Source organism: Barbatula barbatula (assembly GCF_947034865.1).
Source record: "Barbatula barbatula genome assembly, chromosome: 17".
NCBI classification, from domain to species: Eukaryota; Metazoa; Chordata; class Actinopteri; order Cypriniformes; family Nemacheilidae; genus Barbatula; species Barbatula barbatula.
In genome coordinates this window covers 7,669,086-7,693,536 of record NC_136780.1, presented here as the reverse complement: position 1 = coordinate 7,693,536, position 24,451 = coordinate 7,669,086, and the positions used below count along the sequence as shown (strand labels likewise).

General features: G+C 41.2%; 2 protein-coding genes across 8 annotated transcripts in view; one reads left to right on the top strand and one right to left on the bottom strand.

The window, feature by feature from the left end:
- The window catches only part of fmnl3 (formin-like 3), a 34,096-nt gene extending 27,712 nt beyond the window's left edge, over positions 1–6,384 (top strand). For 2 of the 7 annotated variants that reach the window (XM_079477597.1, XM_079477593.1), the window contains 6 exons: positions 26–186; positions 272–373; positions 923–1,015; positions 1,180–1,303; positions 2,036–2,158; positions 4,425–6,384. In XM_079477597.1, coding sequence (XP_079333723.1) covers positions 26–186; positions 272–373; positions 923–1,015; positions 1,180–1,303; positions 2,036–2,127 — 572 coding nt within the window. In that variant the 3' untranslated portion in view covers positions 2,128–2,158; positions 4,425–6,384. Of the gene's footprint in view, positions 1–25; positions 187–271; positions 374–922; positions 1,016–1,179; positions 1,557–2,035; positions 2,276–2,617; positions 2,664–4,424 lie in introns of those variants that run through there. The other 5 variants (XM_079477598.1, XM_079477595.1, XM_079477596.1 and 2 more) reach the window with 3 other exon arrangements.
- Positions 6,385–7,093: 709 nt separating this feature from the next.
- lrp1ab (low density lipoprotein receptor-related protein 1Ab) overlaps positions 7,094–24,451 on the bottom strand; it is an 80,079-nt gene continuing 62,721 nt past the window's right edge. The window contains exons 45-89 of the mRNA XM_079477886.1: positions 24,288–24,413; positions 24,074–24,202; positions 23,852–23,971; positions 23,649–23,762; positions 23,413–23,562; positions 23,180–23,302; positions 22,941–23,057; positions 22,701–22,829; positions 22,238–22,360; positions 22,013–22,153; positions 21,307–21,494; positions 21,033–21,216; positions 20,261–20,346; positions 19,630–19,749; positions 19,353–19,540; positions 19,045–19,250; positions 18,775–18,963; positions 18,532–18,680; positions 18,321–18,414; positions 18,122–18,238; positions 16,937–17,056; positions 16,701–16,823; positions 16,495–16,620; positions 16,285–16,401; positions 15,484–15,590; positions 15,238–15,370; positions 14,966–15,088; positions 14,689–14,811; positions 14,466–14,597; positions 14,251–14,388; positions 13,589–13,708; positions 13,187–13,470; positions 12,934–13,112; positions 12,222–12,328; positions 12,001–12,120; positions 11,673–11,849; positions 11,452–11,592; positions 11,152–11,319; positions 10,839–11,000; positions 10,587–10,758; positions 10,394–10,495; positions 10,184–10,254; positions 10,010–10,103; positions 8,747–8,891; positions 7,094–8,664 (exon numbers count right to left, since the gene is read on the bottom strand). Of these exons, the coding sequence (XP_079334012.1) occupies positions 8,524–8,664; positions 8,747–8,891; positions 10,010–10,103; positions 10,184–10,254; positions 10,394–10,495; positions 10,587–10,758; positions 10,839–11,000; positions 11,152–11,319; positions 11,452–11,592; positions 11,673–11,849; positions 12,001–12,120; positions 12,222–12,328; positions 12,934–13,112; positions 13,187–13,470; positions 13,589–13,708; positions 14,251–14,388; positions 14,466–14,597; positions 14,689–14,811; positions 14,966–15,088; positions 15,238–15,370; positions 15,484–15,590; positions 16,285–16,401; positions 16,495–16,620; positions 16,701–16,823; positions 16,937–17,056; positions 18,122–18,238; positions 18,321–18,414; positions 18,532–18,680; positions 18,775–18,963; positions 19,045–19,250; positions 19,353–19,540; positions 19,630–19,749; positions 20,261–20,346; positions 21,033–21,216; positions 21,307–21,494; positions 22,013–22,153; positions 22,238–22,360; positions 22,701–22,829; positions 22,941–23,057; positions 23,180–23,302; positions 23,413–23,562; positions 23,649–23,762; positions 23,852–23,971; positions 24,074–24,202; positions 24,288–24,413 (6,218 nt within the window). The 3' untranslated portion in view covers positions 7,094–8,523. The remainder of the gene's footprint in view (positions 8,665–8,746; positions 8,892–10,009; positions 10,104–10,183; positions 10,255–10,393; positions 10,496–10,586; positions 10,759–10,838; positions 11,001–11,151; positions 11,320–11,451; positions 11,593–11,672; positions 11,850–12,000; positions 12,121–12,221; positions 12,329–12,933; positions 13,113–13,186; positions 13,471–13,588; positions 13,709–14,250; positions 14,389–14,465; positions 14,598–14,688; positions 14,812–14,965; positions 15,089–15,237; positions 15,371–15,483; positions 15,591–16,284; positions 16,402–16,494; positions 16,621–16,700; positions 16,824–16,936; positions 17,057–18,121; positions 18,239–18,320; positions 18,415–18,531; positions 18,681–18,774; positions 18,964–19,044; positions 19,251–19,352; positions 19,541–19,629; positions 19,750–20,260; positions 20,347–21,032; positions 21,217–21,306; positions 21,495–22,012; positions 22,154–22,237; positions 22,361–22,700; positions 22,830–22,940; positions 23,058–23,179; positions 23,303–23,412; positions 23,563–23,648; positions 23,763–23,851; positions 23,972–24,073; positions 24,203–24,287; positions 24,414–24,451) is intronic.

Sequence of the window (24,451 nt, the reverse complement as noted above, 5' to 3'; positions counted from 1 at the left end):
TTACTGAATCAATGCATTTTCACAGTCTCTCTGGAGAACGTTTTGTTGGATGTTAAGGAGCTCGGTAAGGGCATGGAGCTGGTCAGGAGGGAGAGCAGTCAACACGATCATCCCATTCTCAAAGGCTTCCTGCAGACCAGCGATACCCAGCTGGACAAACTGCAGAAAGATGCCAAGACTGCTGAGGTGGCTTTCCCATTCTTAAAAAAAGGTTTTCAGGCATCTACAAAGGAATTCGATTATTTGAATCTCTCCTTGAATCTACTTCCAGGAGGCCTTCAACAATGTGGTGCTTTATTTTGGAGAGAGTCCAAAGACAACGCCACCCTCCGTATTATTTCCAGTGTTTGTCAGGTTCATCAAAGCTTACAAGGTTTGTGATGGTTCACAAATTCACTACTGCGTGTTATTTACTTCTTCATATGAAAACTTTGGATGTTTAAATGCTGTTAAGAAATCCATAAACCCACCCATCGAGAAACAACTGGACTGGCGTTCAGTGATAGTAAAACAAACCTTGAATGAGATGTCTTGTTGTCAGGCCTTTTTTAAGTCTTCCTGGTCGGTGTATCAGCATCACGGGTCAGGGGTGGAGGAGCAACGAACTTAGCCCAGGGCGAAAAACAGGAAGGGGCAGCTGGGCTGAGATTTAAGGGCAGCTGCTGTGTTTAGACTGAGCTTTGCCTGTACCGCCTCTATCCCGGACACACACATATACACACACGCCTCTTCCTCACATTGTTCTGCCGGTGGATTTATGAGCGCACACGAGGAACCGCAAAAGGTCCAAGATCTCCTGCGTGTGCATGTGTCTATATTGAGATCACAATACTCACAGATTGCCATGGTTGTGTAGATAGGAGGTCGTAGGCCTGGATGACGCTCAGCCTTTTGATGGATCTTTGTGTTGTTTTCTCTGCAGGAGGCTGTGGATGAAAATGAACAGAGAAAGAAGCAGGAAGCAGCTATGAGAGAGAAACTACTAGCGCAGGAAGCCAAACAACATGACCCTAAGGTGACCAAAACAAACAACACAATCTGAATCCAAGACACTAGAGACATACATGATGGTTTACTCAAAAAAACAATGTTGAATCTCTTTGATAAATAGTGGAATTTTAGTAATTGTGAGTGGTGAAACAGTTTTTTTTTCTTCGGATATATTTATTACCTCTGCAGGTCCAAGCTCAGAAGAAAAGGCACCAGCAGCAGGAAATGATCGCAGAGCTCAGACGAAGACAAGCCAAAGACCACCGGCCTGTGTATGAGGGAAAAGATGGCACCATTGAAGACATCATCACAGGTGGGCCGGGCAGTCAACGCTCCAGAATTACTGTGGTGGTCCACAGCTCTCCACACCAGCAGTGTACCCTCTGTTACGTTATACAAAGACCCCTGCAGCACAGTCATCAAACCTTTCAAATGCACATCAGTTAACACTGACCTGGTGTTTTTTCATTTAAATCATCTCAGGGATTATTGCACTTAAACTTGTTTTTAAACATTTGAGATGAATGTTTTAGTTTTCTTATGTCCTCTCCTGCCACCCCAGTCACAAAGAAATATGGATTTAATCTATATGAATGCGTTTTAAGGAGTGTCAGCATACTTAATATTAACACGTAGAGCGGGACCTGAGGCTATGCTGAAAATCTGAGATAAAAATTGTATTTAGTGTAGAATTAAACATTCTGATTATTTCACATTCTGCAATATTTAAAAGGTCTGTAATAAATTACGCAACTGACCATCTCCACAAAAAACTGAATTTGAATATTTAGCATTGTTAAGCTGATTATCATATTTGAAGTCAATACAAATGATATAATGTACAATAGAAGCATTTTCACATATGGCCCCATTGTACATAACATTTGAATTTAGTATTTTTTTTCTACATTAGCTTAATTGATTGCTAGAATTGTGAACATCTACAGGTAGAAGTTGGACCAAAGCAAGTTGCGTCAGGAACATTTGCTCCTCTTTAACCTCAGATGTAACGTTTTCTCTGTGACCTGCTTCCCTCCTCCCCCAGTGCTGAAGAGTGTGCCCTTCACTGCCCGCACGGCCAAACGGGGCTCTCGCTTCTTCTGCGATACCAACCTCTTCGATGAGTCAATCTGCTAGCCCCCAAACCCCCCCAAAAACCCTAATGCAGGTTGTCCCGTTCTCTTACCTGTCCCAACGTGCATGCATACAACACTTGCATGAACCTCTGTCACTCTGGTTACCCAGAATCCTCTACTAACTGAAGCACAATGGAATTGTGGGAAAAGCACAAGCTGTTGTTGTTCACTGGTCTGACATCTTGGAAAATGGGACTGGCCAAATGTTTCTTAGGGGGATATGACAAATGAAATAAAATACATTATACATCCCAGATGTTTAATAAATAATTTCATAAATTAGTTCTATACTGATTTTTACATAGATTTTTGTTACTATATGTTAGATTTTTGTTCAACTCTAGGTATTCTTACCATATTGTCCTTTTATTTTCATCTCTCATATTGCCCAGAGATATTTGGCCTGTGTAACAGTTCTTGTTATATTACACTTGGTTTGTCATCTGCTAACTCTCATCTTTTCTCCCATAACTCTTCCACCTTCCCTGCAGAACAAGGGGTTAATCTGAGTATATTTGAGCACAATATATTTGGAGGGTAAGAAAGGCATTATGGAGCTCTACCTCGCTTCGCTCCTGTCGGCCTTTTTACTATCAATTGAGTTGCTTTAGCAGTGCTTCATTATATACAACGCTACAATGCTGAAGCTTATGTGGCCAAATGTCCGGTGTTGCATTCTATTCAAAGTTAAGTGATAATATTGCTTTGCAAATGCATTGATAAATATTCACTTTAAAAATGTTGGTTTATTTTTAACCCATGGTTGGGTCAAAAAAGGACGAACTGGGTTAAATAGAAAGTTATATTATAACTTTATAAGTTATAAGTATATTTGACCCAACCATGTCTTAAAACAACCCAGCATTTTTAGAGTCAAAGCATTTCCATTTAAAATAATGTTATAGCACAAGGTAACACATACAGTAGTATCAGCTAATCTAGACAGCAAATTTTCTTTGCAAAGACTTCAAAAGTATCCATAATTGTTTTAGTGTTCTTCAGTATTTAGGTCTTTTGGAAAGGATTAAATCTCTCGATCTCTGCTGCATGTTATGCTTCTGTATGTCTACTTTGTCCTTGTTTGGCTCTCATGTTTGTGATATCTGCTATAATATCACGCTTTTATCATCACAAGCATTCACATCTGTGTTATGTTCAGCAAGATCTACATACAGTATAGTGCTCACACGGTGGTAAAGTGTTTGAGAACTCTCATTCTAGTATATTTTTGTCTGGTAATAACAAGTTGTTTCAATGATTTTCAAGACCTTGCTGAACATTGTATCTGTCATATGCCACATGTCTAAACATCCTCAGGGATTCTGTAAAGTGTTTAATGCATTTTTATTCTTAGTATTTGTTTTGTTGTTTGTCTCTGGTAAGATTGTAGTGTGTGTTATAAATGAAGGGTCATTGAAGGGTGTCATTTACTCAATATTACCTGAAAATGTAACTAAAATCTTATAGTTGAATTGATATTAACTGCATATTTTATACTTAAACCTCTGGTGCGTTTTTATTTTTTCAGAAAAATCGACGTAATATATTTAGTAAAATATTTTTATGTAACAATACACATTTTTTAAGGAATCTAATAGTTTCAAGTACTGTAATATTTATGCAACAATTATGATCATTTTTTCCAATATACTTTTAAAAATTTAATATTTTTGTATTACAATATATTTAAAAAACAACTGGTAGAATTTACTTGCTTTTTTGTGTTAGTTTTCGCAAGTTTTACACACAGTTTTTAAAGTACATTTTACTTTTTAGAAACTGTGTGGCAGAACCTGCACAAATAACACGTTGAAATTATTTGTTTTCAGAAATAAAGTAAATCCTACTAGTTGTTTTTTACAGTGGACGTAACACTTTTTTCATTTTCCTATTTTATACGCACACATTTTTGTCCGAAAACAACACATTTGACTATTTTTTGGAGGCCTTTTAGTCTTTTCAAATCACGTCCATGCTATTTGTTACAAAACCAGCCCCTCAAAAGACATCCACAATAGTTTCATACCAACCTGATAAAGTACACAAAATACATTTAAATAGTCCAATTTTGGGATCAAAACTGTGACTAAGAAAGTACCAGAGGGTTAAAGGCTAAATTCATCCAAGCTGTGATCGGTCATAAGACCTGAGACACAATGATGTATCAAACATCACTGATTCTCACATTTCTTGTATCCAATCACACCGTGCGATTATTTGCAGGCCGCTCAAAATCTGAGAATGACCCCGTTAACCCAAGCGTTCCCTGATCTAACTCTCTCCCTTCCCCACTCACAGATCTCCGAAGCCAGCCCTTCCTGCGAGCTGACGCGGTGATCCGGAATGGGTGGAAGCGACCCTAAAGACCCCTCACTCACTCACCCGCCGCTACCCTCCCCCCGCTTTCTTCTGAATGGCATCTTCCTGCTATTCACAGTGACTGAGGGAAGTGCAGGACCAAACCAATGTCTTTCATTTGTGGGGTGGAGAAGTTGTTATTTATTTATGGAAATCCTTTTTGGATTCTGCACTGGAGGCTCTCTCAACAAAGCCATAAAAGCACAGACGTTAAAGGGCTACCACCCTGTTCTCGTGAACGCAAATCCTGAGGAGCGTCGGTGTGTGTTCGCACAGGAAAAAGTGGTTCCCTGTGTTCAATGTGTCGTGTTGCAATGAAAGGACACCGGCAATCCTCGCTGACCATGAGGAGCCTGCCAAAGGGATCTCACGCCCATTAACATGGATTTCCTTATATTGTGCAATCTAAGCATGACTTTCTGGCAGTGGGGTAGAGAGCACTTCCTCTCTAGACCCTGTTTGTACAGTCCTTTATAAACTATGAACTCAAAATATTTGTTAATCCTATTTTACCTGCAGCAGGTTAGTCTGTCTCCAGTACGTTAACCTAGATCAGTACTATGGTTACAAAGAAGTGCCTTTCTGTTGAGTCAGTATTATTTCTTATAGCTGTAATTGATGTATCTGAGTTTATACTTTTTTTGTTAATCATTTTGTTGTAACATTTTGATACTTAATGTATATATATATATAATGTGCATCCGAGTGCTTTGCAGCTTTAATGAAAGGGTCTGAATGAGAGCTTTGTTTAACCGACCATGTGCCTTGTGTTGATTGTGCCTCTGTCCTCATCCAGACTTTAAAGACATCACTAATGGAGTTTTGTCATTGATGTCCATGTGTGCTTAATTGTAGAGAACTCCCGAAATGGGACTGAATTAACTTATGTACCAACTACATTCATTTAAGTATTCATCTTGCAGGAAAACAACCAAAAATGAGTCACCTGACATTTTATGTAATTGTCCAATCAGGTGCTCATAAGAATGACAGTGTCCTCCCCTTTATCTGATTTAGCAATTCATCGTTCACAATTTTTCTCAACAATAGAAGGAACACTTTGATGTCACCGAAACTTTCTGTTTTAATTTGAAAATACACCAAATGCCTTTAAAAAGATTACATGGGGTCTTTAAATGAACTGTCATTGGAAATTTGACCTGCACGTACCAAAATCCTGTACATAGTGCTTATTCAATGTCATGAAACCTTGAAAAGTGTGCTCATCCTTTCTTCCATGCTGCAGACACACTGATTTATGTATATACGTATATTTTGCGCCCTTTAAAAATATCAAATTGTTAAGATAACAATTTACTGGGGATAATTCCTACTCTAGTTCATCCTAAACCAGCTGCCCAGTAAACTAATGAAGGACAACCCCCATATAACTTCTGTTAGGTTAAAACTAAAATCTATTCTATATATTTTGGTAAGGAGTTCATTATGTTGTTTGTTACTAATCGAAGAATTGTTCTCTTTGCACTATCATTAAGCATCAATTCAATGATTGTCCAGACAGTGACTTTAGCCTTAAGTGAAAGTCAGTACAGAGGGCAGAGCATTATAGTACAGAATTATAAACTGCACAGAAACTAACTGAAACTCAAGAGAGAAAAACAAAGGCAACACTAACAGTAACATTTCTTATTATTTTTGTAACTTTTTGAATTACAGAATAAACACATCTAGCCGTTTGGGAGGAAAAGCACAAATAAATGAATGTACCAAAGAGTGGAAGTTTGGTTGATATGGACCAATGAATGCAGCAGTTTACTCGATATTCTGTTATGAGGGGATCTGAAAACATGACAATGGAAAATAAAATGTTGTATGACTTCTCACTTATTGCTCCCTGAACTCTTTGTAAGTCACTTTGGATAAAAGCGTCTGCTAAATGACTGAATGTAAATGTGTCATTAATTTTGTGTCATTTATAAAAGTAAAAATATTTGTACAGAATATAGTATTATTTTTTATATTGCGAGATTCTGTATAATATTATCCCATGACTTGTGACTGCTGGGAAAACAAACTAAGATTTTAAATAGAGATGCACCGATAAAGCAGCCCCTAATCAATAATGGTCGCTAAAAGCAAAACTATCGTCCAATTGTAAAAAAACTGTCGATGATAAATTAATAACATTCAGAAAGTTAATAAATATTAATTAAACATAATATTAGAATTTAGTTAAGGGAGTTGTTCACCTTCATAAACCTGACTCACCCTCTTGTCACTTTCTTTCTTCTGCAGAACACAAAAGTTGTTAACAGCCCCCGTTCACTAGCATTGCAATATAAGTAAAAGAGGGCCTGTGCTGCTCCCAACATTTGTTTTGCAGAAGAAAGTCATACAGGTTTGAAATGACAAGAGGGCGTGTAAATGATGACCGAATAATATAACCAACAAACTATCAGTATCGGCAGACATCACCCTGAATAATTGCCAGTCGGTATAGGCGGAGAAATTTAGTATCAGTGTATCTCTTATTTTAAACTGAACACCACCCGTGAAGAATTTACTTCTGTTTGTCTTTATACATTGTTTCTTATCATAATGCAATTTTCTGTGACTCCGTCTGAAAATGAAAGAAGCTGAGTCACAAAGCATTTCTACTGTAAAAAGCAGTTTAATTATTTTGCATATAAAAAAATAATAAAAACAAAATTAACCAACAAAACTACAGAGACGGTTGAAGGGTTGTGTGAAACTAGTCATCCGTGATGATAAAAAAAGTACTAAAAATTACATTTGATTGTAAACAGAGCGGACACGTAATGTTAAGTCCAGATGCTGGGATGAATACTGTTAACACGTATCACTTCTTGTGTTGTTGGATCCATGCATTAGCCTATGGCACGACAGTCTATGGCAGATTACCTCCATTAGAAGCGGTGGAAGGTCAGCTGAATCTCTCTACAGGTCAGGCAGATGAGAATGGAAATCATAGCAGCAAGGCAGTGAGTTATTACTGGATCCACGTGAACCTCACAGGAATGCACTTACACTTAGCATCAAAAGTTCATAAGACATGAAACTACGAACTAAAATTGATGTACGGCTTCAACTGAAGTGGACAACTCGAAGTCAACTCGAAGCCACACCAGAGCGGATGCAAAGCTTGGCGATCGTGGTAGTTTCAGGCCTCCTGGAAGACAGCGAGTCATATGAGGCCTGCTGTATGTCAAACGTTTCTCCCTCCTCGTACCGCTTGCTGACACGTGATTGCTTACATACACACCAAGGCCACTGATACACACCCTGGAAACAGTTCTGGAATGTTCTCAAATCATCCATTTATCGCTTCTTGCGTCTTTTCATCCATTTAAAACAAAACAAAAGCTAAAATAAAGACAGGTATATACTGGTATTCGTACAGGTGTCTGCTCGTATTCCTGGGTATATTCGTCAAGACACTTTGTTAATTATATATGTAAATATATATAAAATCAATCTGTGCAAGGCGTAAGACAATCATTGTAAGCGTTGTTCTCTGAGATAACAGTATAGAAATAAAAGCCATTTTCTTGTAACTCGCATATGTACGCACAAACTCTCTCTCTCTCACACACACACACACACCTACCGAGGCATATTATTCCTCAGCCGTAATGCATTACACAGTCTGCATCCCCCCCCTCCCTTATTATTACAACAAACACTTGGCAATTTCGCCTTCCCAAAAGAAACATCATTGTTCTCTATACAATTCATACAAAAATAAACTAGAAATAAAACAAACAAAAAAAAACCAGAACATTTCCCAAATTGTTGTTGGCAACCGGTTGAGCACAGAGGTAGTGGCTAAATCGGGGGACGTGTGAGGATGAGTTTTTGTTTGACGAAAAGAAAGAAAATATACGTGTAGAAAATGCTTTTCGTTGTTGACCAGAAGAATAAAATATAATACTGCAATCACATACAAAAATTGTCCTTCAATTTGCTTTTCTTTTTTACATTTTGTACAACGTTCCATCTCTCGTGTGGCTCTTCCTCTGACGTGTAAAGGCATAAGGGTCTGCTGCGTCCGGCCGCTCTAAGCCAGCGGGTCGCTCATGTCGTCATCGCCTGCAGCTGACAGCAGCTCTTTCTTCTCATCTGTGCTGGCCAGAGAGTTACGGCTGTTATGGGCGCCCATGTATAGTGTGGCGTACACGGGGTTGGTGAAGTTTGTGGGCTGTGGGAGAGAACGCACGTGGGTCGTGACTATCATCCTACATCGGTCACATTTATATAACGTTGTGTAAAAATAAACGTACCTTATCAGGATCTAGAGTGAATTCAGAGTCCAATAACTCCCCTGCGTCGTCATCCGGCTCTCCTTCATAAATCTTATACGCCGGGTTTCCGATCTCAACGTTCATGGCGCCGTTGGTCATCCTCTGGTGCTGGAATCCTTTAGCACTGTGGACGCAAACAAACCGGAGTGAGAAGTTCAATCTTAAGCCGAGTCTCCGCAACACACCTCTGCAGGCTGAGCCATGGCACAGCAATTCACAAACACAAAGACACATCCACAAGGGTCTCTCCTGCCATAGAAACACACACAAAACAAGGAGGAATGATGCTTTGAGGAACCATCCATTTGCTTTCGGGTGGAGACAGCCCGCCAGAGTGAGCAACTCTGCGGGGTCTCAGAGAAAGCTGGATATCCACAAGACATGGTGCAGGGGCGCCAATGGGTTGCCAAACACTTCAAAGCACGGCGACACTGCTCTCACGGACAAACGGTTAGAAACGGCACACGTCTATAGTATGGTGCTGGAGAAGGGAGGGGGACAGAACGTGAGGCGGTACTTCGTTTCGCACCAACCGTTTGATCTATTTTTAGTGTGGGTTAATAGATCCCTGTGTTTGACTGGTAAAAATCACGACAGCACAGGATCAGACAGGATAGAGAAAGAAGGAAAAGAATGGTGGAGATGATGGACTAGAATGGAACCCTGCTGTTAAAGAGGCAGTTACCGCAAACATCTGGAGCCGGGCTTGCCCTGCCTCACAGACCTGAGAGACAGAAAGATGCAGTTTAACACAGAGAGAGAGAGAGAAATAAAAGATGGGTGTGAAGTCCAACAGGGGTCCGAGTCCCCTAGGGGATCTAAAAGGTACTGCAGGGGTCTTTTCCACTTGTATTGAAGAGACCTTTTTCAAAACTTCTTTTGTGTCACATAGAAGAAAGTCAGTAATACAATTTTAGAATCCTAATTCCCTTCAAGTTCAACCAAAGTGTGAGCCAAGATGTTTTTCAACTTTTGCTGAATGTTGCATTTTATTTGGATATTGAATTGTATTATATAAAATGACAGTTTAAGTATATTACTCTGTTTATAAACAATGATTGCAATGTATGCACCATAACTAGCGATATGTCAGCTCATCTCTACTTTCCTGTTGACCTCATAAAAGTTCAAGACCCCTGCTGCTCTAAAGACAAATGAGGAAAAGATCTGATCAATGCAGAAAAAGGCCTGGCTAGAATATGTGAGAAGTCCGAGTTGCTCTTATTGCTGAGATGTACTCACCCGCTCATTCTCTTCTTGTACCATAAGATGGCGGCGACAACTAACAGAGCCAGTAAGAGCAGCAACATCACTGGGATGACCACTGACGGAGTGCCTACACATGGAGAGACGTGAATTATTTCAGAAATTAGATATGAGACACAAAACGAGAGAGAGTTAGATAGATAAACTTACTTCCAGAGTTTGTGTTCTGAGATGGGGAGACTCTGATACGACAACGGAAACCTTCCCAGCCTGAATGACACCTATTAAACAAAACACAAATTTTAACGCATGCATATGATCCAAACTGCATTTCTGATTGTTGGATATTAATCCATAATAATAAAAACTAGAAGTTAAAGTTTAAACGGCCATGAATTTCTTATTAATTTTATTTCTTACTTGCACTCTGGCAGTAAAGTGTGGGGGTCAACAGAGCACTGGCCCTCATTGCAGAAGTTCTCACAGGTGAAGCAAGACGGCTGCTGTCTGTTATCAGCACATCTGCCAATAAAAACAGAAGTAGATACATTACAAACGACACAATTTCAAACCCACATTCATCTCAAAGACCGTCGAGCATGCTGGTACCCACCGGCACGTAGTTCCGCCGTTGGGCAGATGTTCGCAATGCCCCTCGCCGCAGTATTCACACATGTTCAGCTCACACTTTGAGCCGAAGAATGCCTCAGGACAACGGCAAAATTTAGTGCCGCTGTTCTTCTGCATGCAAACGCCTTCGTTCTTACAGAAGTCTTTGCATTCACCTGCCAAACAGAGACACGAGGAAAGTTTGAGGCTTGTTAAGATCGGAGGGTTTTGTTTTATCCAGAGGACTGAAACTCACTGTACTGGCACTGGTCACCCAGGAAGCCGTCTGGGCAGCGGCAGGTGGGCTGGTTGCCCTGGTTGACGGTACAGTTGCCTCCGTTCTGGCAGTAGTTCTGACAGGTGTGCAGGTCACACTTGGACCCAGTGAAGCCGGGCTGACAGCGACAGGTAGGCGCACCTGAAGAAAGACGACATTACTGTTATATGGTAGTTAAAAAAACAAAAACCTATGAAATCATTCTTACTCAAATATGCCCTCCAGAGATCACTTTTGGCCACTGCTGTATATATTTACTCATAAACCAGCAGGTTAGTGTATCTGTGTGTACCTGTGCGATGTGATGGTGAGCAGGTTCCACCGTTCAGACAGTAATCTCTGCATCTGTTGATCTCACAGTGTTCTCCACTGTAACTGGTAGGGCAGCGACACTTGGGCTGGTTCCATGAGTTCTGATCGCAGGTGCCGCCATTCTGACACTGTATGTTGCAGGAAGGAGCTATAGGAAAACACATTTTTTTAACTTTTAATCTGCTCTTTCAAACATGTTTACTTCATTCTTTCAGTGTAATATACAGTGTGTCATATGTTCGAATATGATGTCGTTGTGGAAGCCGTTCTGGGGTCTTACTGAAGGGGGTCTGGGTGGCTGGGGGCACCTCCACGCAAGTGCCGTTGTCAGAGATGTGGTTATTAGGACACGTGCAGACCGGCCCGCTTGGACTGAGCAGACACAACCATTCACACTTCTTCCTGTCACACGGGTTAGCCACTGCAATAAAAACATACAGATTTAAAGTCTCTTATATTCACCTTGAAAAATGTATCCTATCCAGACCCAAGGAAACTCACTCTCAGGCTGTTTGTAGCGATGGTAGAGAACTATATCAGTAGCATGGTTCATTCCCGTTGTCAGGTTCTCTGTGGGACCTTTGCCATACTTGTTAACACGGAAAACCAGGTTTTTGGTGTAGGTGACTCCGTAAATGTAATCCTCAAATATATCAATGCTGTATGGGTGGAGAAGATCTGCAAACAAGAAAATAGGAAGCAGAGATTTAAACATGCACTGAAACACGGCAGGTTGGCAGGTCTAGAGCTGAATGTTTTTAAGCTCTATACACTACACAAATATCGCATCATTCTTGTAAGGCCTTCAGTAGAAAACTTTTCACTGAACTGTTTTTGATGTTGGATACAGCCACAACGGGATCAGAGCCATCCAGACGAACACTGCCGATGATGGAGAGCTTGCCGTCTGCCCAATACAGACGTTCATTGAAGTAGTCCACCGCAAGACCTGTCTCACAACAGACACGTACGTTAACCTTCCAATCTCATCGTTATACAAGGATGTAACGAGCATCATACGCATTTTATGTGGTGTATCATTGATCAGACCTGTCGGCCATTGGATGTTCTCATGGACCAGAGTTTGTCTGAGAGTCCCGTCCATGGATGCGGTCTCAATCTTTGGGTGATTTCCCCAGTCTGTCCAGTACATAGTTCTGAAAAATAAAATGAATATCATTATCAAAACAAACAAGTAGTAAGGAAAATATTAATTCAAAAACTAATCTTAAAGGAATAGTTCATCATTAAAATGAAAATTCTGTTATTGTTTACACGCCCTCTTGTCATTCAAACCTGTATGACGTTTTATTCTGCAAAACACAAAAGAAGATATTTTGAGAAATGTTGTTAACAGAAAACAATTGGTCCCCATCGACTTGCATTGGTTTTGTGTCAATAGAAGTCAATGGGGGGACCAATGGTTTTTGGTTACCATAATTTTTCTAAATATGATCATCTGTGTTTTGCAGAAGAAAGAAAGTCATACAGTTTTGAAATGACAAGAGGGGGTGTAAACAATAACAGAATTTTCATTTTGTAAGTTAACTACTCCTTTGAATAGTTGCAACAGTCATGGAAAACTGCGAAATGCATATTGAAAGTTGTGAGAAAGAAATACCCAAACCAAACAAACGCCAGTTTTAAAGCAAAAGGATAGTTTGAATCCATTCAATATAAACAATAATAAAAAACTAAAACAGCCAATAGACAGCAAGAACACAGTCAGAAACACACATTAAATCACACAAATGTTTCCTACCCTCTCTGTGGATCCACTACTATAGCGTAAGGCTCGTCGATCATGCCAGAGATCAGCGTCTTCCTGTGCTGGCCCGAAATCTGAGCAACCTCGATGACATCACGACCCGAATCGGTCCAGTAGAGGTTACCGGCCACCCAGTCCACTGCAATGCCACGTGGCATCTTTAATCCTGGAATCTACAGAGGCCACATGGTAAATTTCTACCGGGAATCCCAAAATTCTTGAAGCTCGTTCGTAAAAAGGAACTCACATCAAGGTTGGTGACGGTCCCCTCGCTTTGCCTCTTGTTACGGTGCGAGTTTGAAGTGGGACCTGATGATGAAGATGGAGCCGGCAGCTGGTAGCAGGAAATGTTGGAGGTGTGCCAGTTGGTCCAGAAAATGCGATTGGTCTTGACGTGCAGATCCATGGTGTCGATGCGTACGTTGGTGTCGCCCTGGAAGGTCTGCTCGTAAAACCAGTTCGGCATTCCAGTGAGACTGCGGATCTCATTGTCGTCTGCGATATAGAGCACCTGCTTGTTGATGTTTAAACCTGGAGATGATAGAAAATTTGAAATTCCTTACTTAAAGACCTTACGTAAAAGGCATATCTGATCTTAAATCAGTTCAGCTTTAGAAATGCGATTAAAAAAGTAAAAAACAGCACGCACTGTCAGCTTTGCATGTGTTGTTGATCCTGGTGAAGTACTTGTGGCAACTGCACTTGTAAGAGCCCTTGGTGTTGTTGCACATATGAGAACATATGCCAAACTGTTTGCATTCGTTCTTATCTGAAACAAGAACAGATTACAGTTTATATTATGCATACATTCCTACAAAACAATTGCATTCGGGATGTGCATGTTATCCTTTTCCAGGAATCAAACGCACTGCTAGAAGTTAAGTAGTACCAGTTAAAGTGATAGTTCTCCTCAAAATGAAAATTTTATCATTTACTCACCCCCTTGACATACATCTTGTATGACTTTCTTTCGCGGGACACACAAGAAGATATTTTGAAGAATGTCAGTAACCGGCACCCATTCACTTGCACTGGTTTTGTGTCCATACAGTAGAAGTGAATGGTTGGTGGCAATGTTCTGTTACCAACTTTCTTCAAAATATCTTCTTTTGTGTTTTGCGGAAGACAGACAATTATACAGGTTTACTTTGACAAAAGGGTAATAAATAAATGATGACGGAATTTTCACTTTTGGGTGAACTATCCCTTTAAGGTTCACATTGCGAATGACTATTTCACACAAATGAAGCCATATCCTTTAAAGCCGTCTATTTATATCCTTTAAAGGATGACAGATGGTGTGTGTTGTACCTTCACAGATGTTGTGTCTGACGCTCTGGAAGCCTGGTTTACAGGAGCAGAATGTGTCTGTGCCATTGACTACACAGTGAGCTTCATCTCCGTCTCCACAAAGAGATTTATTACTCTTACAGTCATTCAGCATGGTGTCTAAAATCACAGCCACACATTACGTCAGCTCAGAAACATCTCAAAACAAACTAACCGCAAGGAAAATACCAACTCACCAGTCTTGCATCCGATCTCATCTGAGCCGTAATCCTCACAGTCATTGAAGAAGTTGCAGCGCAGGTTGGAGCTGATGCATTTGCCGTTGCTGCACTGGAACTGGTCTTTATCGCATGTGGATGTGTGCACTTCTGTAGGAACACGTCACGGGACAATCATGAAAACAACAGCACAATTGGTGTAAAACGAAATCACTGTGGACGTTCAGAGCAGAAGACTCACCGCAGTTGAGCTCATCTGAATTGTCGCCGCAGTTGTCCACGCCATCACAGCGCTTGCCACTCCAGAGACACACGCGGTTATTTTGACAACGGAATTTTCTCGTCGGTGGGCATGTGAAGTTTTCTAAAATAAGGAAAGAAATGAATATGAACCATGTGCTCTGGCTCTAGGATCTGTTGAAAACTCCTTTCAATAAACTATGGTGAAAATATGAATGGACATCACAGGTCGCCTTACAAATCTATTTAGCTAAAAACGACAGGTTGCGTGTTCTTACTGCACTGGTCAGGGTTCTCATCAGAGTTGTCTCCGCAGTCGTCCTCTCCATCACACTTCCAGGACAGAGGCTTACACAATGTGTTATTACACTGGAACTCATCATGGGGGCAGTGTCGCACCACTGACACAAAAGAGGAGAAGAGCAGAGATGTGAGATCTCTCATTAAACACTTTAGGAAAGAACTAGGTGCAATAATGCTCCATGACTGACAACCAACAATATTTCAGAAAGAAATATAGAAACAAACGCATGCAGACATGCACCCTTACCCGAAATGTCGCAGCCTTCCTCATCGCTGCCATCGATGCAGTCAGCATCAGCATCACAGCGCCAGCGCAGAGAGATGCAATGAGTGTTCTTACATTGGAACTGATCCTCATCGCACTTCAGATCACAGCCATGCTAAAACACACACAGTTTGTCATACGATTATGATCACAAACTAATGTTGCTTCATTCCATGCAATAAATGGCTTATTATTTAAACCGGTCCATATTTACAAAGTGTGCAGTACCTCATCAGATCCATCTGAGCAGTCGTGATCTCCATCACACTTCCACCTTCCAGCAATACAACGTCCATTTGTGCAGGCAAACTCACTTTCTGAACACTGACGGGGCACTGAGAGCAAAAGATCGACAAAAGGATCATTTAAAAAGAAAAATCTATATCAAACAGCACTTATAATAGACTATAATGACAGAAGGTAACATCACAGGAGGAAAAAGAGGGTAAAATCTGAAGACAAGGGAGTTGCTTTTTATAGTCACGTACACAAACACACAGATGCTTCATGTAGGATCCTCACACCCATTGGCCAACAAATTGTCATGATTCTTTGTGTAATTCATGATTAATAAACAAGAGATTTCTAGCCAAAGGACTTGTGTTTTAAAGCTGAACGTAAAAATATATTTATGACATTTCGAGGATTTCCATGAGAGTCAAAAACTTCCAACTTAAACACACAAAGACCAAATCAGTTCTTTAATTCTAAATACAACCTATAATGTGTAACTCCAACATACAAGCCACTTCTGTTGCGAAACAAACATAAGGTGAGGAAGATGAAAAGACAGGAGAGGGAGTGCTGGGAAAGGTGGTTCGGAGGGAAGAGACACCTACCTCTGAGCCAAGCCAATGTGTCAGTGTGAAATGAAGAACAAAGACAAGATGAAGTGAGATGCAGCAGTGCGTAATGCGAGTGAGTAATGACATAGGACTGTACAATTACACACAATGCCTTGCACAGACACATGATCACACATCAGAATAAATCGCCACATTCAGCGCATGGATTAGAGCAGGTACGTACCACACTTCTCCTCGTCTGAATTATCTCCACAGTCATTATCATAGTCACACTGCCAGCGGCCGGGCACGCAGCGGTTGTTCTTACAACGGAATTGATACGGCTCGCATGTTCTCTCATCTAGCACAGAAACAAAGAGAAGGTCAATCATCTGAACTTGCTTTGAAGAGAATTAAACATCTGGAATGGAGAGAACAGGGCGCGTGGTCGTACCACACTCCTCTTTGGGCTCATCCGATGCATCGCCGCAATCGTCCTCTCCATCACACGTCCAGCGCGACGGGATGCAGCGTCCCGAGTCCTTACAGCGAAACTCGTCCACGCCACACTTCATCTGGGCTGTAGAAACAAGCGTTTCAGTGTCCTACACAAAAAAAATGTAGAAAAAAATGCAACAAGTTCAAAAAGATGGTTCTTACTGCAGTTGGCCGGTTCGTCTGAACCGTCTACGCAATCGTAGTCTCTATCGCAGACCCAGACGCGCGGTATGCAGCGTTTAGTGATGGCACACTGGAACTGGTTGGGAGCACAGGTCACCTCAGCTACAACAAACCAACACACAACAGCCAATCAGATCGCAGGTTGTAAGAAAACAGTTGAGGGAAAAAATTCACAAACATGAGTGTGTTGCAGAAAGCCAAGAACAAGTACTCACGACAGTCCTTCTCATCTTCTCCCTGGCCGCAATTGTTCTGACCATTACAGCGCAAGATTCCAGGAATACAGCGACTGGGATGAGAACACTTAAACTGACTGGGCAGACAAACATGGATGTCTACAGGGAAAGGTTAGAAGATGTTCAGATTAGGAAACAGGGCAATAACCAACATAATTAAATAATTTGAGTAATATAACAGCTGTCAAAGCTATTAAATAATCATTTGATCTCAATTATTTGACCTAATTGCAATGATTTCAGTTAACCACAATTATTGTGCACTTTCTGAGGACTCATGAGGGATCTGTATCTCCTGCACATTTACATCAACCATCCTTCCTCTGCACTTACTTTTACATTCAGATGATACTTCTACATCATTTGAGTCTTATCTGCTCTGAATGTTTGTGTTTATCAGTTTTTAAAGACTGTGCCGCATCTTGAAACCGATGACACCCTTCTTATATCTCAGTTTTAGTTATGGTTGCTTCAGCAATTGTTTTGGTTATTTACAGAATTTGTAAAAGGCTTAATCATAATAAATTTTTATAATTGTCAAAGTTGCAAAACAGACAAGTAGTAGTAACAGCGAAGTAATCAGCAATTTATCAGACAATGAATCGCCATATTTGCAATTCTTTTTTAGACAGTTAATCGACATGTTTGGACTTATTTATTAGACAATTAATTCTCACAATTGCAATGATTTACTAGAGTAATCATTGCCATAATCTCAATTATTTATTACATAATCCATCACCATAATAGCAATTATTTATCAGACGATAAATTGGCATAATCGCAATTATTTATCAGACAATTAGCGTCATATTCATGATTATTTGTCAGACAATTAATCGCTATAAGCGCTATAATGTTTTAGAGACGTAATCGCCATAATCGCAATTATTTACCAGACAATTATCGGCATAATCACAATTATTTATCAGACAATTAAACACCATTAGCAACTACTTATCTGACAATTGCAATAATTTTTCAGACAAACAATCGGCATAACCGTAACTATATCAGACAATTAATCGCAATTATTTTGTTCAGTAATCGGCACAAGCGCAATTATTTTTCCGACAATTATTTGCCACAATCGCAACTATTAATATACAATTAATTTGTATAAAATGTAAACTTGTTAGAAAGAGATTTGATTGGCTATCATACCACAGTTGGCTTCATCAGAATTGTCCTGGCAATCGTTGTCTCCATCACAGATGTAAGCCGGGTTGGTACAGAGACCTGTGCCGCATTGGAACTGGCCAGGTCTACATTTAAACTCCGCTAAACCCAAGAATGCATAATGAGAGGTCAAAAACATCAGAAAGTGTTCATGGTGAATGCCTTTAAAAATCACGATACATACGACAATCAGTTGGTTCATCCGAGCGATCTCCACAGTCATCCTCAGTGTCACACTTCCACCAGAAGGGAATGCACTTATCATTCTTACAGACAAACTACAGTCAGAGAAAGAGATAAAGAGTTGAGATAAACCTCACAAAATCTCTCAAGAACAATCCCAGTCATTTTATAGAATCTTTCTCTACCAGACTACACCATCCTCTCTCACACACCTGGCTGGCCGTACAGTTGGACAGGCATTGTTTTCCATCAGCGGCCAGGTAGAAGTTTGTAGGACAGGCACACTTGTAGCCTCCTCCAGGTGAGAGCAGACACAGGTTACTGCAGCCACCGTTATCATCCTGACACGGGTGACCCGTCACTACGATTGCAAACACATCAGATTGCTTATACACATCCGTAAACACACATTCCTCATAGAACATTTCTGTTACAGTACATTCATATCTTCTCACCCTCAGTTTGTCTGGACGAGTGGTAGATGTGTATGTCCATGGGTCTGTGCAGGGTGCTGATCAGCGTGGTCTTGTTGGTGCCCAGGGTTTTGTGAGCCCTGTTGATGGACTTCGTCTCCCAGTCAGTCCAGTAGATATACTCCTCAAACAGGGTCATGGCAAAGATGTGAGGGATGTCCTGATTTAGGACTATAGGGAAGGGATTACAGGCCCCACTTTAGGAAAATCACATCAAAGAAATGAATGTGTGGTATATGTGTGTGCACTCACTAATGTGTCTGTTGGATCCGTCCAGGCTGGCGAAAGCGATGTAGTCCTCACGAGCGTCTGCCCAGTAGATGCGGTCGTTTATGAAGTCTAACGTCAAGCCGTTGGGCCAAGTGATCTTATCCTGAATGATGATTTCGCGGTTGGTACCGTCCATGCCAATTCGGCCGATATGCGGCACATCACCCCAGTCTGACCAGTATAGATACCTGAAGATATAAAACCAGCAAAGTGAGATGAGGTTATAACTCAAACACCAACAAACTTATCAAATGCACTATACAAAAGACTAAACCCTCGCTTGGACTCACCCATTCCTCACATCCACAGCCACAGCTCTTGGCTCCCGTAGGCCGCTGTTGACCAGCACGGTTCTATAAGCTCCGTTTAGCTTAGACACCTCGATCATGTCCCTGCCCTTATCGCACCAGTACAGGTTTCCCCCGACCCAGTCCACAGCCACACCGTCGGGGTTACTCAGAGAGGTTCTGTGAAGTACCTGTCCAACAGCCAATGGAAAAAGTAACGCGCCAGCCAATCACAAAGAGGACAGTGTTGCAGAAAATGTTCATTCTTTACAATAAAGACCTGTATGTTACTGCCGTTGATGTTCATACGGCGGATCATGCTGCCCTGTGTGGTCACATCCGTCCAGTAAATCATCTGCTCTGCGTAATGATAGTCTAGAGCCACTGCGTTATTGAGCCCCTGTTATACACACATATACATTTATCATGTAATATTACAGCTACAGTTAGATCCATTTAGTGATTCAGAAAAAAAGCACTCCATGCAAATATCAACTTTACCATGAAAAAGTCACATCCGTAATATAGTTTTTTTTCCCACATGAATGCGAACACGAAAATGATTCCTTCTGGGCTGTGCATTTGAATTCACAGAATTTTGTGTCCTTTTTTGTCACGCCAAAACAAATGTATATTTCCCTCATTTAAAATATGTCTATAAATCATCAGAGGCATTGTATTAAAATAAACTCTCCGATTCATATTTTTCACACTTTGACTGTAAATGTCACATCCATAACACTGGGATTGCTTTGACGTAAATAAAATGCAAGGAAACAAAATGGTTTCGCTCTATCTTTCGGTTAATGTTGTTTGCATAAACAAACATTCGTACAAGATCATATGTACTTACAATTAAAATACATGGATTAACTTTCAATGTCATGGGATCTTGAAGATAGAGATCTCACCTGTTTAATCAATGTGTAGTTTGACCCGTCCAAGTTAAGTTTTCGCAGGTAGTATCGGTTAGCGAAGATGAGGAAAGGCTCCTCTTCTGTAATTGAACCAACACTGTGAGTACAAGTATATATGCACCATCCATTCCTAATCAATTATTGAGGTCAAAGGTGAACTGTTCACCAAAGATTTTTAAACCCTCATTTTGCCGTTCAAATGGCAGGTGACCTAAAAGCCCAACGCGAGGGACAGCGCACAGTGCACGAGATGCACATTTCGTCATCAGAATATTACAGAATTGTGTTTCCACGCGTACAAAGTACGCGCAGGTAGCGCATTCAATTTCTTGCCGTAACCACCAGGTGGCAACCGTGTCCTGGGAACCCTTATAGGCCCAGAGAGATATTGCGATATGTCATGATGCGCATGCGTCAAAAGCAGTATACTTAGCAAGGCTGTGCGTTCGGTTTAAAGTATGCCACAGGCTTAACATCTGAATCTACATTTAAGCATTTTGACATACATTTTATACTATGTTTGTTCCCTAGAATTCTAACCCACAACCTTTTCTCCGAAGTCGGTCCTGAAGGGCCAGTGTCCTGCAGAGTTTCGCTCTAACCCTAATCAAACAGACCTGAACCAGTTAAATCAAGGTCTCACTCGGTAGACTAGAAACTTCCAGACAGGTGAGTTGAGCCAAGTTTAGCTAAACTCTGCAGGACACCAGGCCTCCAGGACCGACTTTGGACAGCCTGTAATAATAGCACACGTGGATAGACTCACCAGAAGTAGATTTGCAGCTGGTGGGATCATCGGGGCGTGGCACAAAGCCCAAGACGCAGAGACAGTGGAAGCTACCGTGCGTGTTGATACAACGCTGGGCACAGGGGTAAGAGGTGGTGCATTCGTCCACATCCACACACGTCTTCCCATCATGCTTCAGGCGGAAACCTGGATGACAGCGGCACTGCAAGAGCGAGAGCCACGTCACATCTCCATCCATACATTTATATACTGTAATTCATGTATGTATTATGTGTAAGGTATATGAATGTACCTTAAAGCCAATCTTGAGGTCCTCACAGAGCTGCGAGCAGCCGCTCTGTTTGCTGTTAATACATTCGTTAATGAAGCAGTTGAGCTCATCGGAGCCGTCCCCGCAGTCATTGTTGCCGTCACACAGCAGCGTCTCGTTCAAACACTTGCCGTTCGAACACAGGAAAGCCGTGTCATTACAGCGCCTCTCTGTGGACACAAAGAAACAATGTCGTGAAAATAGATACAATTGAAGACAAAAAGATTAGTGTTGAATCTGTGAGTTATCTAGTAATTGCCATAATTCATTAGTCATTAGCGAAGTCATTAGCGAAATTTCGTTTCATCCTCAACGGGCTAGTTCATCCAAAAACGGTCCGTCATCCTTTACTCACCCTCATGTAATATCATAGCTGTATAAATTACTTTGTGACGATGAACACAAAGAAAGATATTTGGAAGTTTTGGGACATCATTGACTACCATAGTGGGAAGAATTAAATGGTAGTCGAAGGTGCCCTAGCAAAAAAAAAACTAAAAATGTTTCCTACTATGGTAGTGGATGATGTCCCAGAACTGAAAATTGCTAACATTCTTCGAAATATCTTTTTCTGTGTTCATCGGAACAAAGACATTTATACAGGTTTGAAACAACCTGAGGGTGAGTAAATGATGACAGATTTTTCCTTTTTGGAGGAACTATTGCCAAAAAGTGCTTTTTTGCTCACCTGAGTCTGAGCAGTGAGGGTTCTTGGGGGCTTCGTCTGATTGATCTCTACAGTCAAACTCTCCATCGCATTCCCAGTTCTTCTGCTTCAGGCACTGACCATTAGCACAGCGGAAATCATGCGGCCCGCAAGTGGGATATTCTATTAGAGCAAGGAAATAACATTTGAAATATTAGTCCGGGTAACCAAAGAAAAAAGACTTATAACAGATTCAACAATGCTTACCACACTCTGGTGACTCATCCGAGCCATCGCGACAGTCAACATCGTGATCACAGCGAAAGTGCTTGGGAATACACTGATAATTCTGACACTGGAACTCCGAGCTGTCACAGGTTCTGTTCAATACTGGAAAAGATATCAAAATAGGGCTGTCAGGATACCAGATTTTCACTACATAAAATCACAATAGCGATATTGCAATACGGAAAATAAATGTTGAAAAAGAAAATAATGCTGTCAGTCAAATCTATTTTTTATGTCCTTTGTTTTGCGTTTTCACTTTGGCCAATGAATCACAAGGCAGAGAGAGTTTGTAACCGTTGTCTTAAAGTCGGCATGAAATTAAAAATGTCAATTTTTTTTCAAATAAATGCATGAAGTCTGGAACCTAAACCCTAGATATCAATTTACTTATATGGGACAATAAACATATAAACTGATATGTGAGATCTTGCTCCCAACTCACCACAGCCAGCCTTAATGCCCTCGTCCGCCCCGTCAGGACAGTCCTTGTCCCCATCACACTTCCATCGCTGGGAAATACAAATGTTGGAGCCGGGACACTGGAACGCCTCCGGACTGCATGTTCTAGCCTCTGGATGAATTACACAGAATTCAATTGAATTCTTTCCCATTTCAACGACAATAACAACTGTTTGGAACCAGAATAGTTTTAAGGTTGAGCAAACAAAAAAATGAAACTCACTGCATCTGCTGTCTTCATCTGTCCCATCTCCACAGTCATCAGTACCATCACACATCCACGATTTAGAGATACAGCGATGGTTCGCACATTCAAACTGATTTGGTGCACAGAACTTGTCTGTAAAAAAAATGACATTAACAAAATATGATCGTAACATCAAAAACCATAAAAGTCATATAGTAGAGTCTTGAGACGCAAAATCAGGAGACGGTTTAAAATGAGATCTAGTCTTCACGAACCGCAATGTTTCTCATCTGCTCCGTTCTCACAGTCGTTCTCTTTATCACACGTCCAGCTCATAGGAATACAGCGCCCGCTAGGACACGCGAAGAAGTTCACTGGACATTTCAGCTTCCTCTTCTCTGTGAGAGAGAGAAAAATAACATTCACTTACATTGTTTTTGTACTGACAGTGAGGAAATTCATACGTGCATGTTGATGTGTGAAATACGCATGATAGTGTTTGCCTGACCTGGACAGTTTCTTTCATCTGAGAAATCACCACAGTCATTGGAGCCGTCACAGCGCCAGGATGGAGCGTAGCAGAGCGTAGTGAACTCACACCTCTGGAAGGTCGTGCCTTTTACTCCGAGCAGGTAGTAGCTTGAGCAGTCGGTGGGGCCTAGATGAGACATACGGGTTTGTAACACATGCCTCTTGTGAGATTGAAACCTGCAACCTTTGGGTACCAGCCCATTAACTACTTACTGCAGTTCATCTCATCGCTGGCATCCTCACAGTCCACAGCCTGGTTGCAGCGACTGGAGTTAGTAATGCAGGATCCATCTTTGCATTGAAACTCTGCAGCACCGCACAGAGTCACTGAGACAAACATTAAACAACCAGTGAGGACTAACCAGTGTGGTTAAACAGTTGAGATTTATAGACACATGCATCCCTGCGTCACTTACTGTTGCAGGGCAGCTCGTCTGAACCATCGCCACAGTCATCTGTAGCGTCGCACCAGGAGCTGTGTTTGATACAGCGGCCGTTGATGCAGCGCCGGTAGCCCTTCTTGCACATACGGTTAGCTGCATAAGCAAAAAAAATACACATGATCAATTCTTCAAACTTTCAAAACATTACTACAATTTATAAAATGAAAAATATTTGAGATTCAGTGACTGTCTTACAGCAGTAAGACTGCTTCTCATCAGACTTGTCTTTGCAGTGTGCGAGACTGTCGCAGGTCAGGCTGTAGTCGATACAGTCGCCGTTTCCGCACTCAAATTCATCGACGCTGTTACAGGTCGTGTTTTCCGCTGCGAGAGAGAAACATACTCAGATTAAAGTGTAGTACAGGCGTGTTTTCAGATAATGAAAAAAGATCAAGTCTGTCTTTCTCACCGACACAGGTGTTGTCTCCAAGGAGCTTGCGTTCTCCGCGGCAGCTGCAGTTGACTCGTCCCTCTGAGGTGAGCAGACACAGATCTTGACAGCCTCCGTTATTGGTGAGACATGCTGAAAATTCACCTACAAACACACAAATGTATACACTTAATAAGGTTATT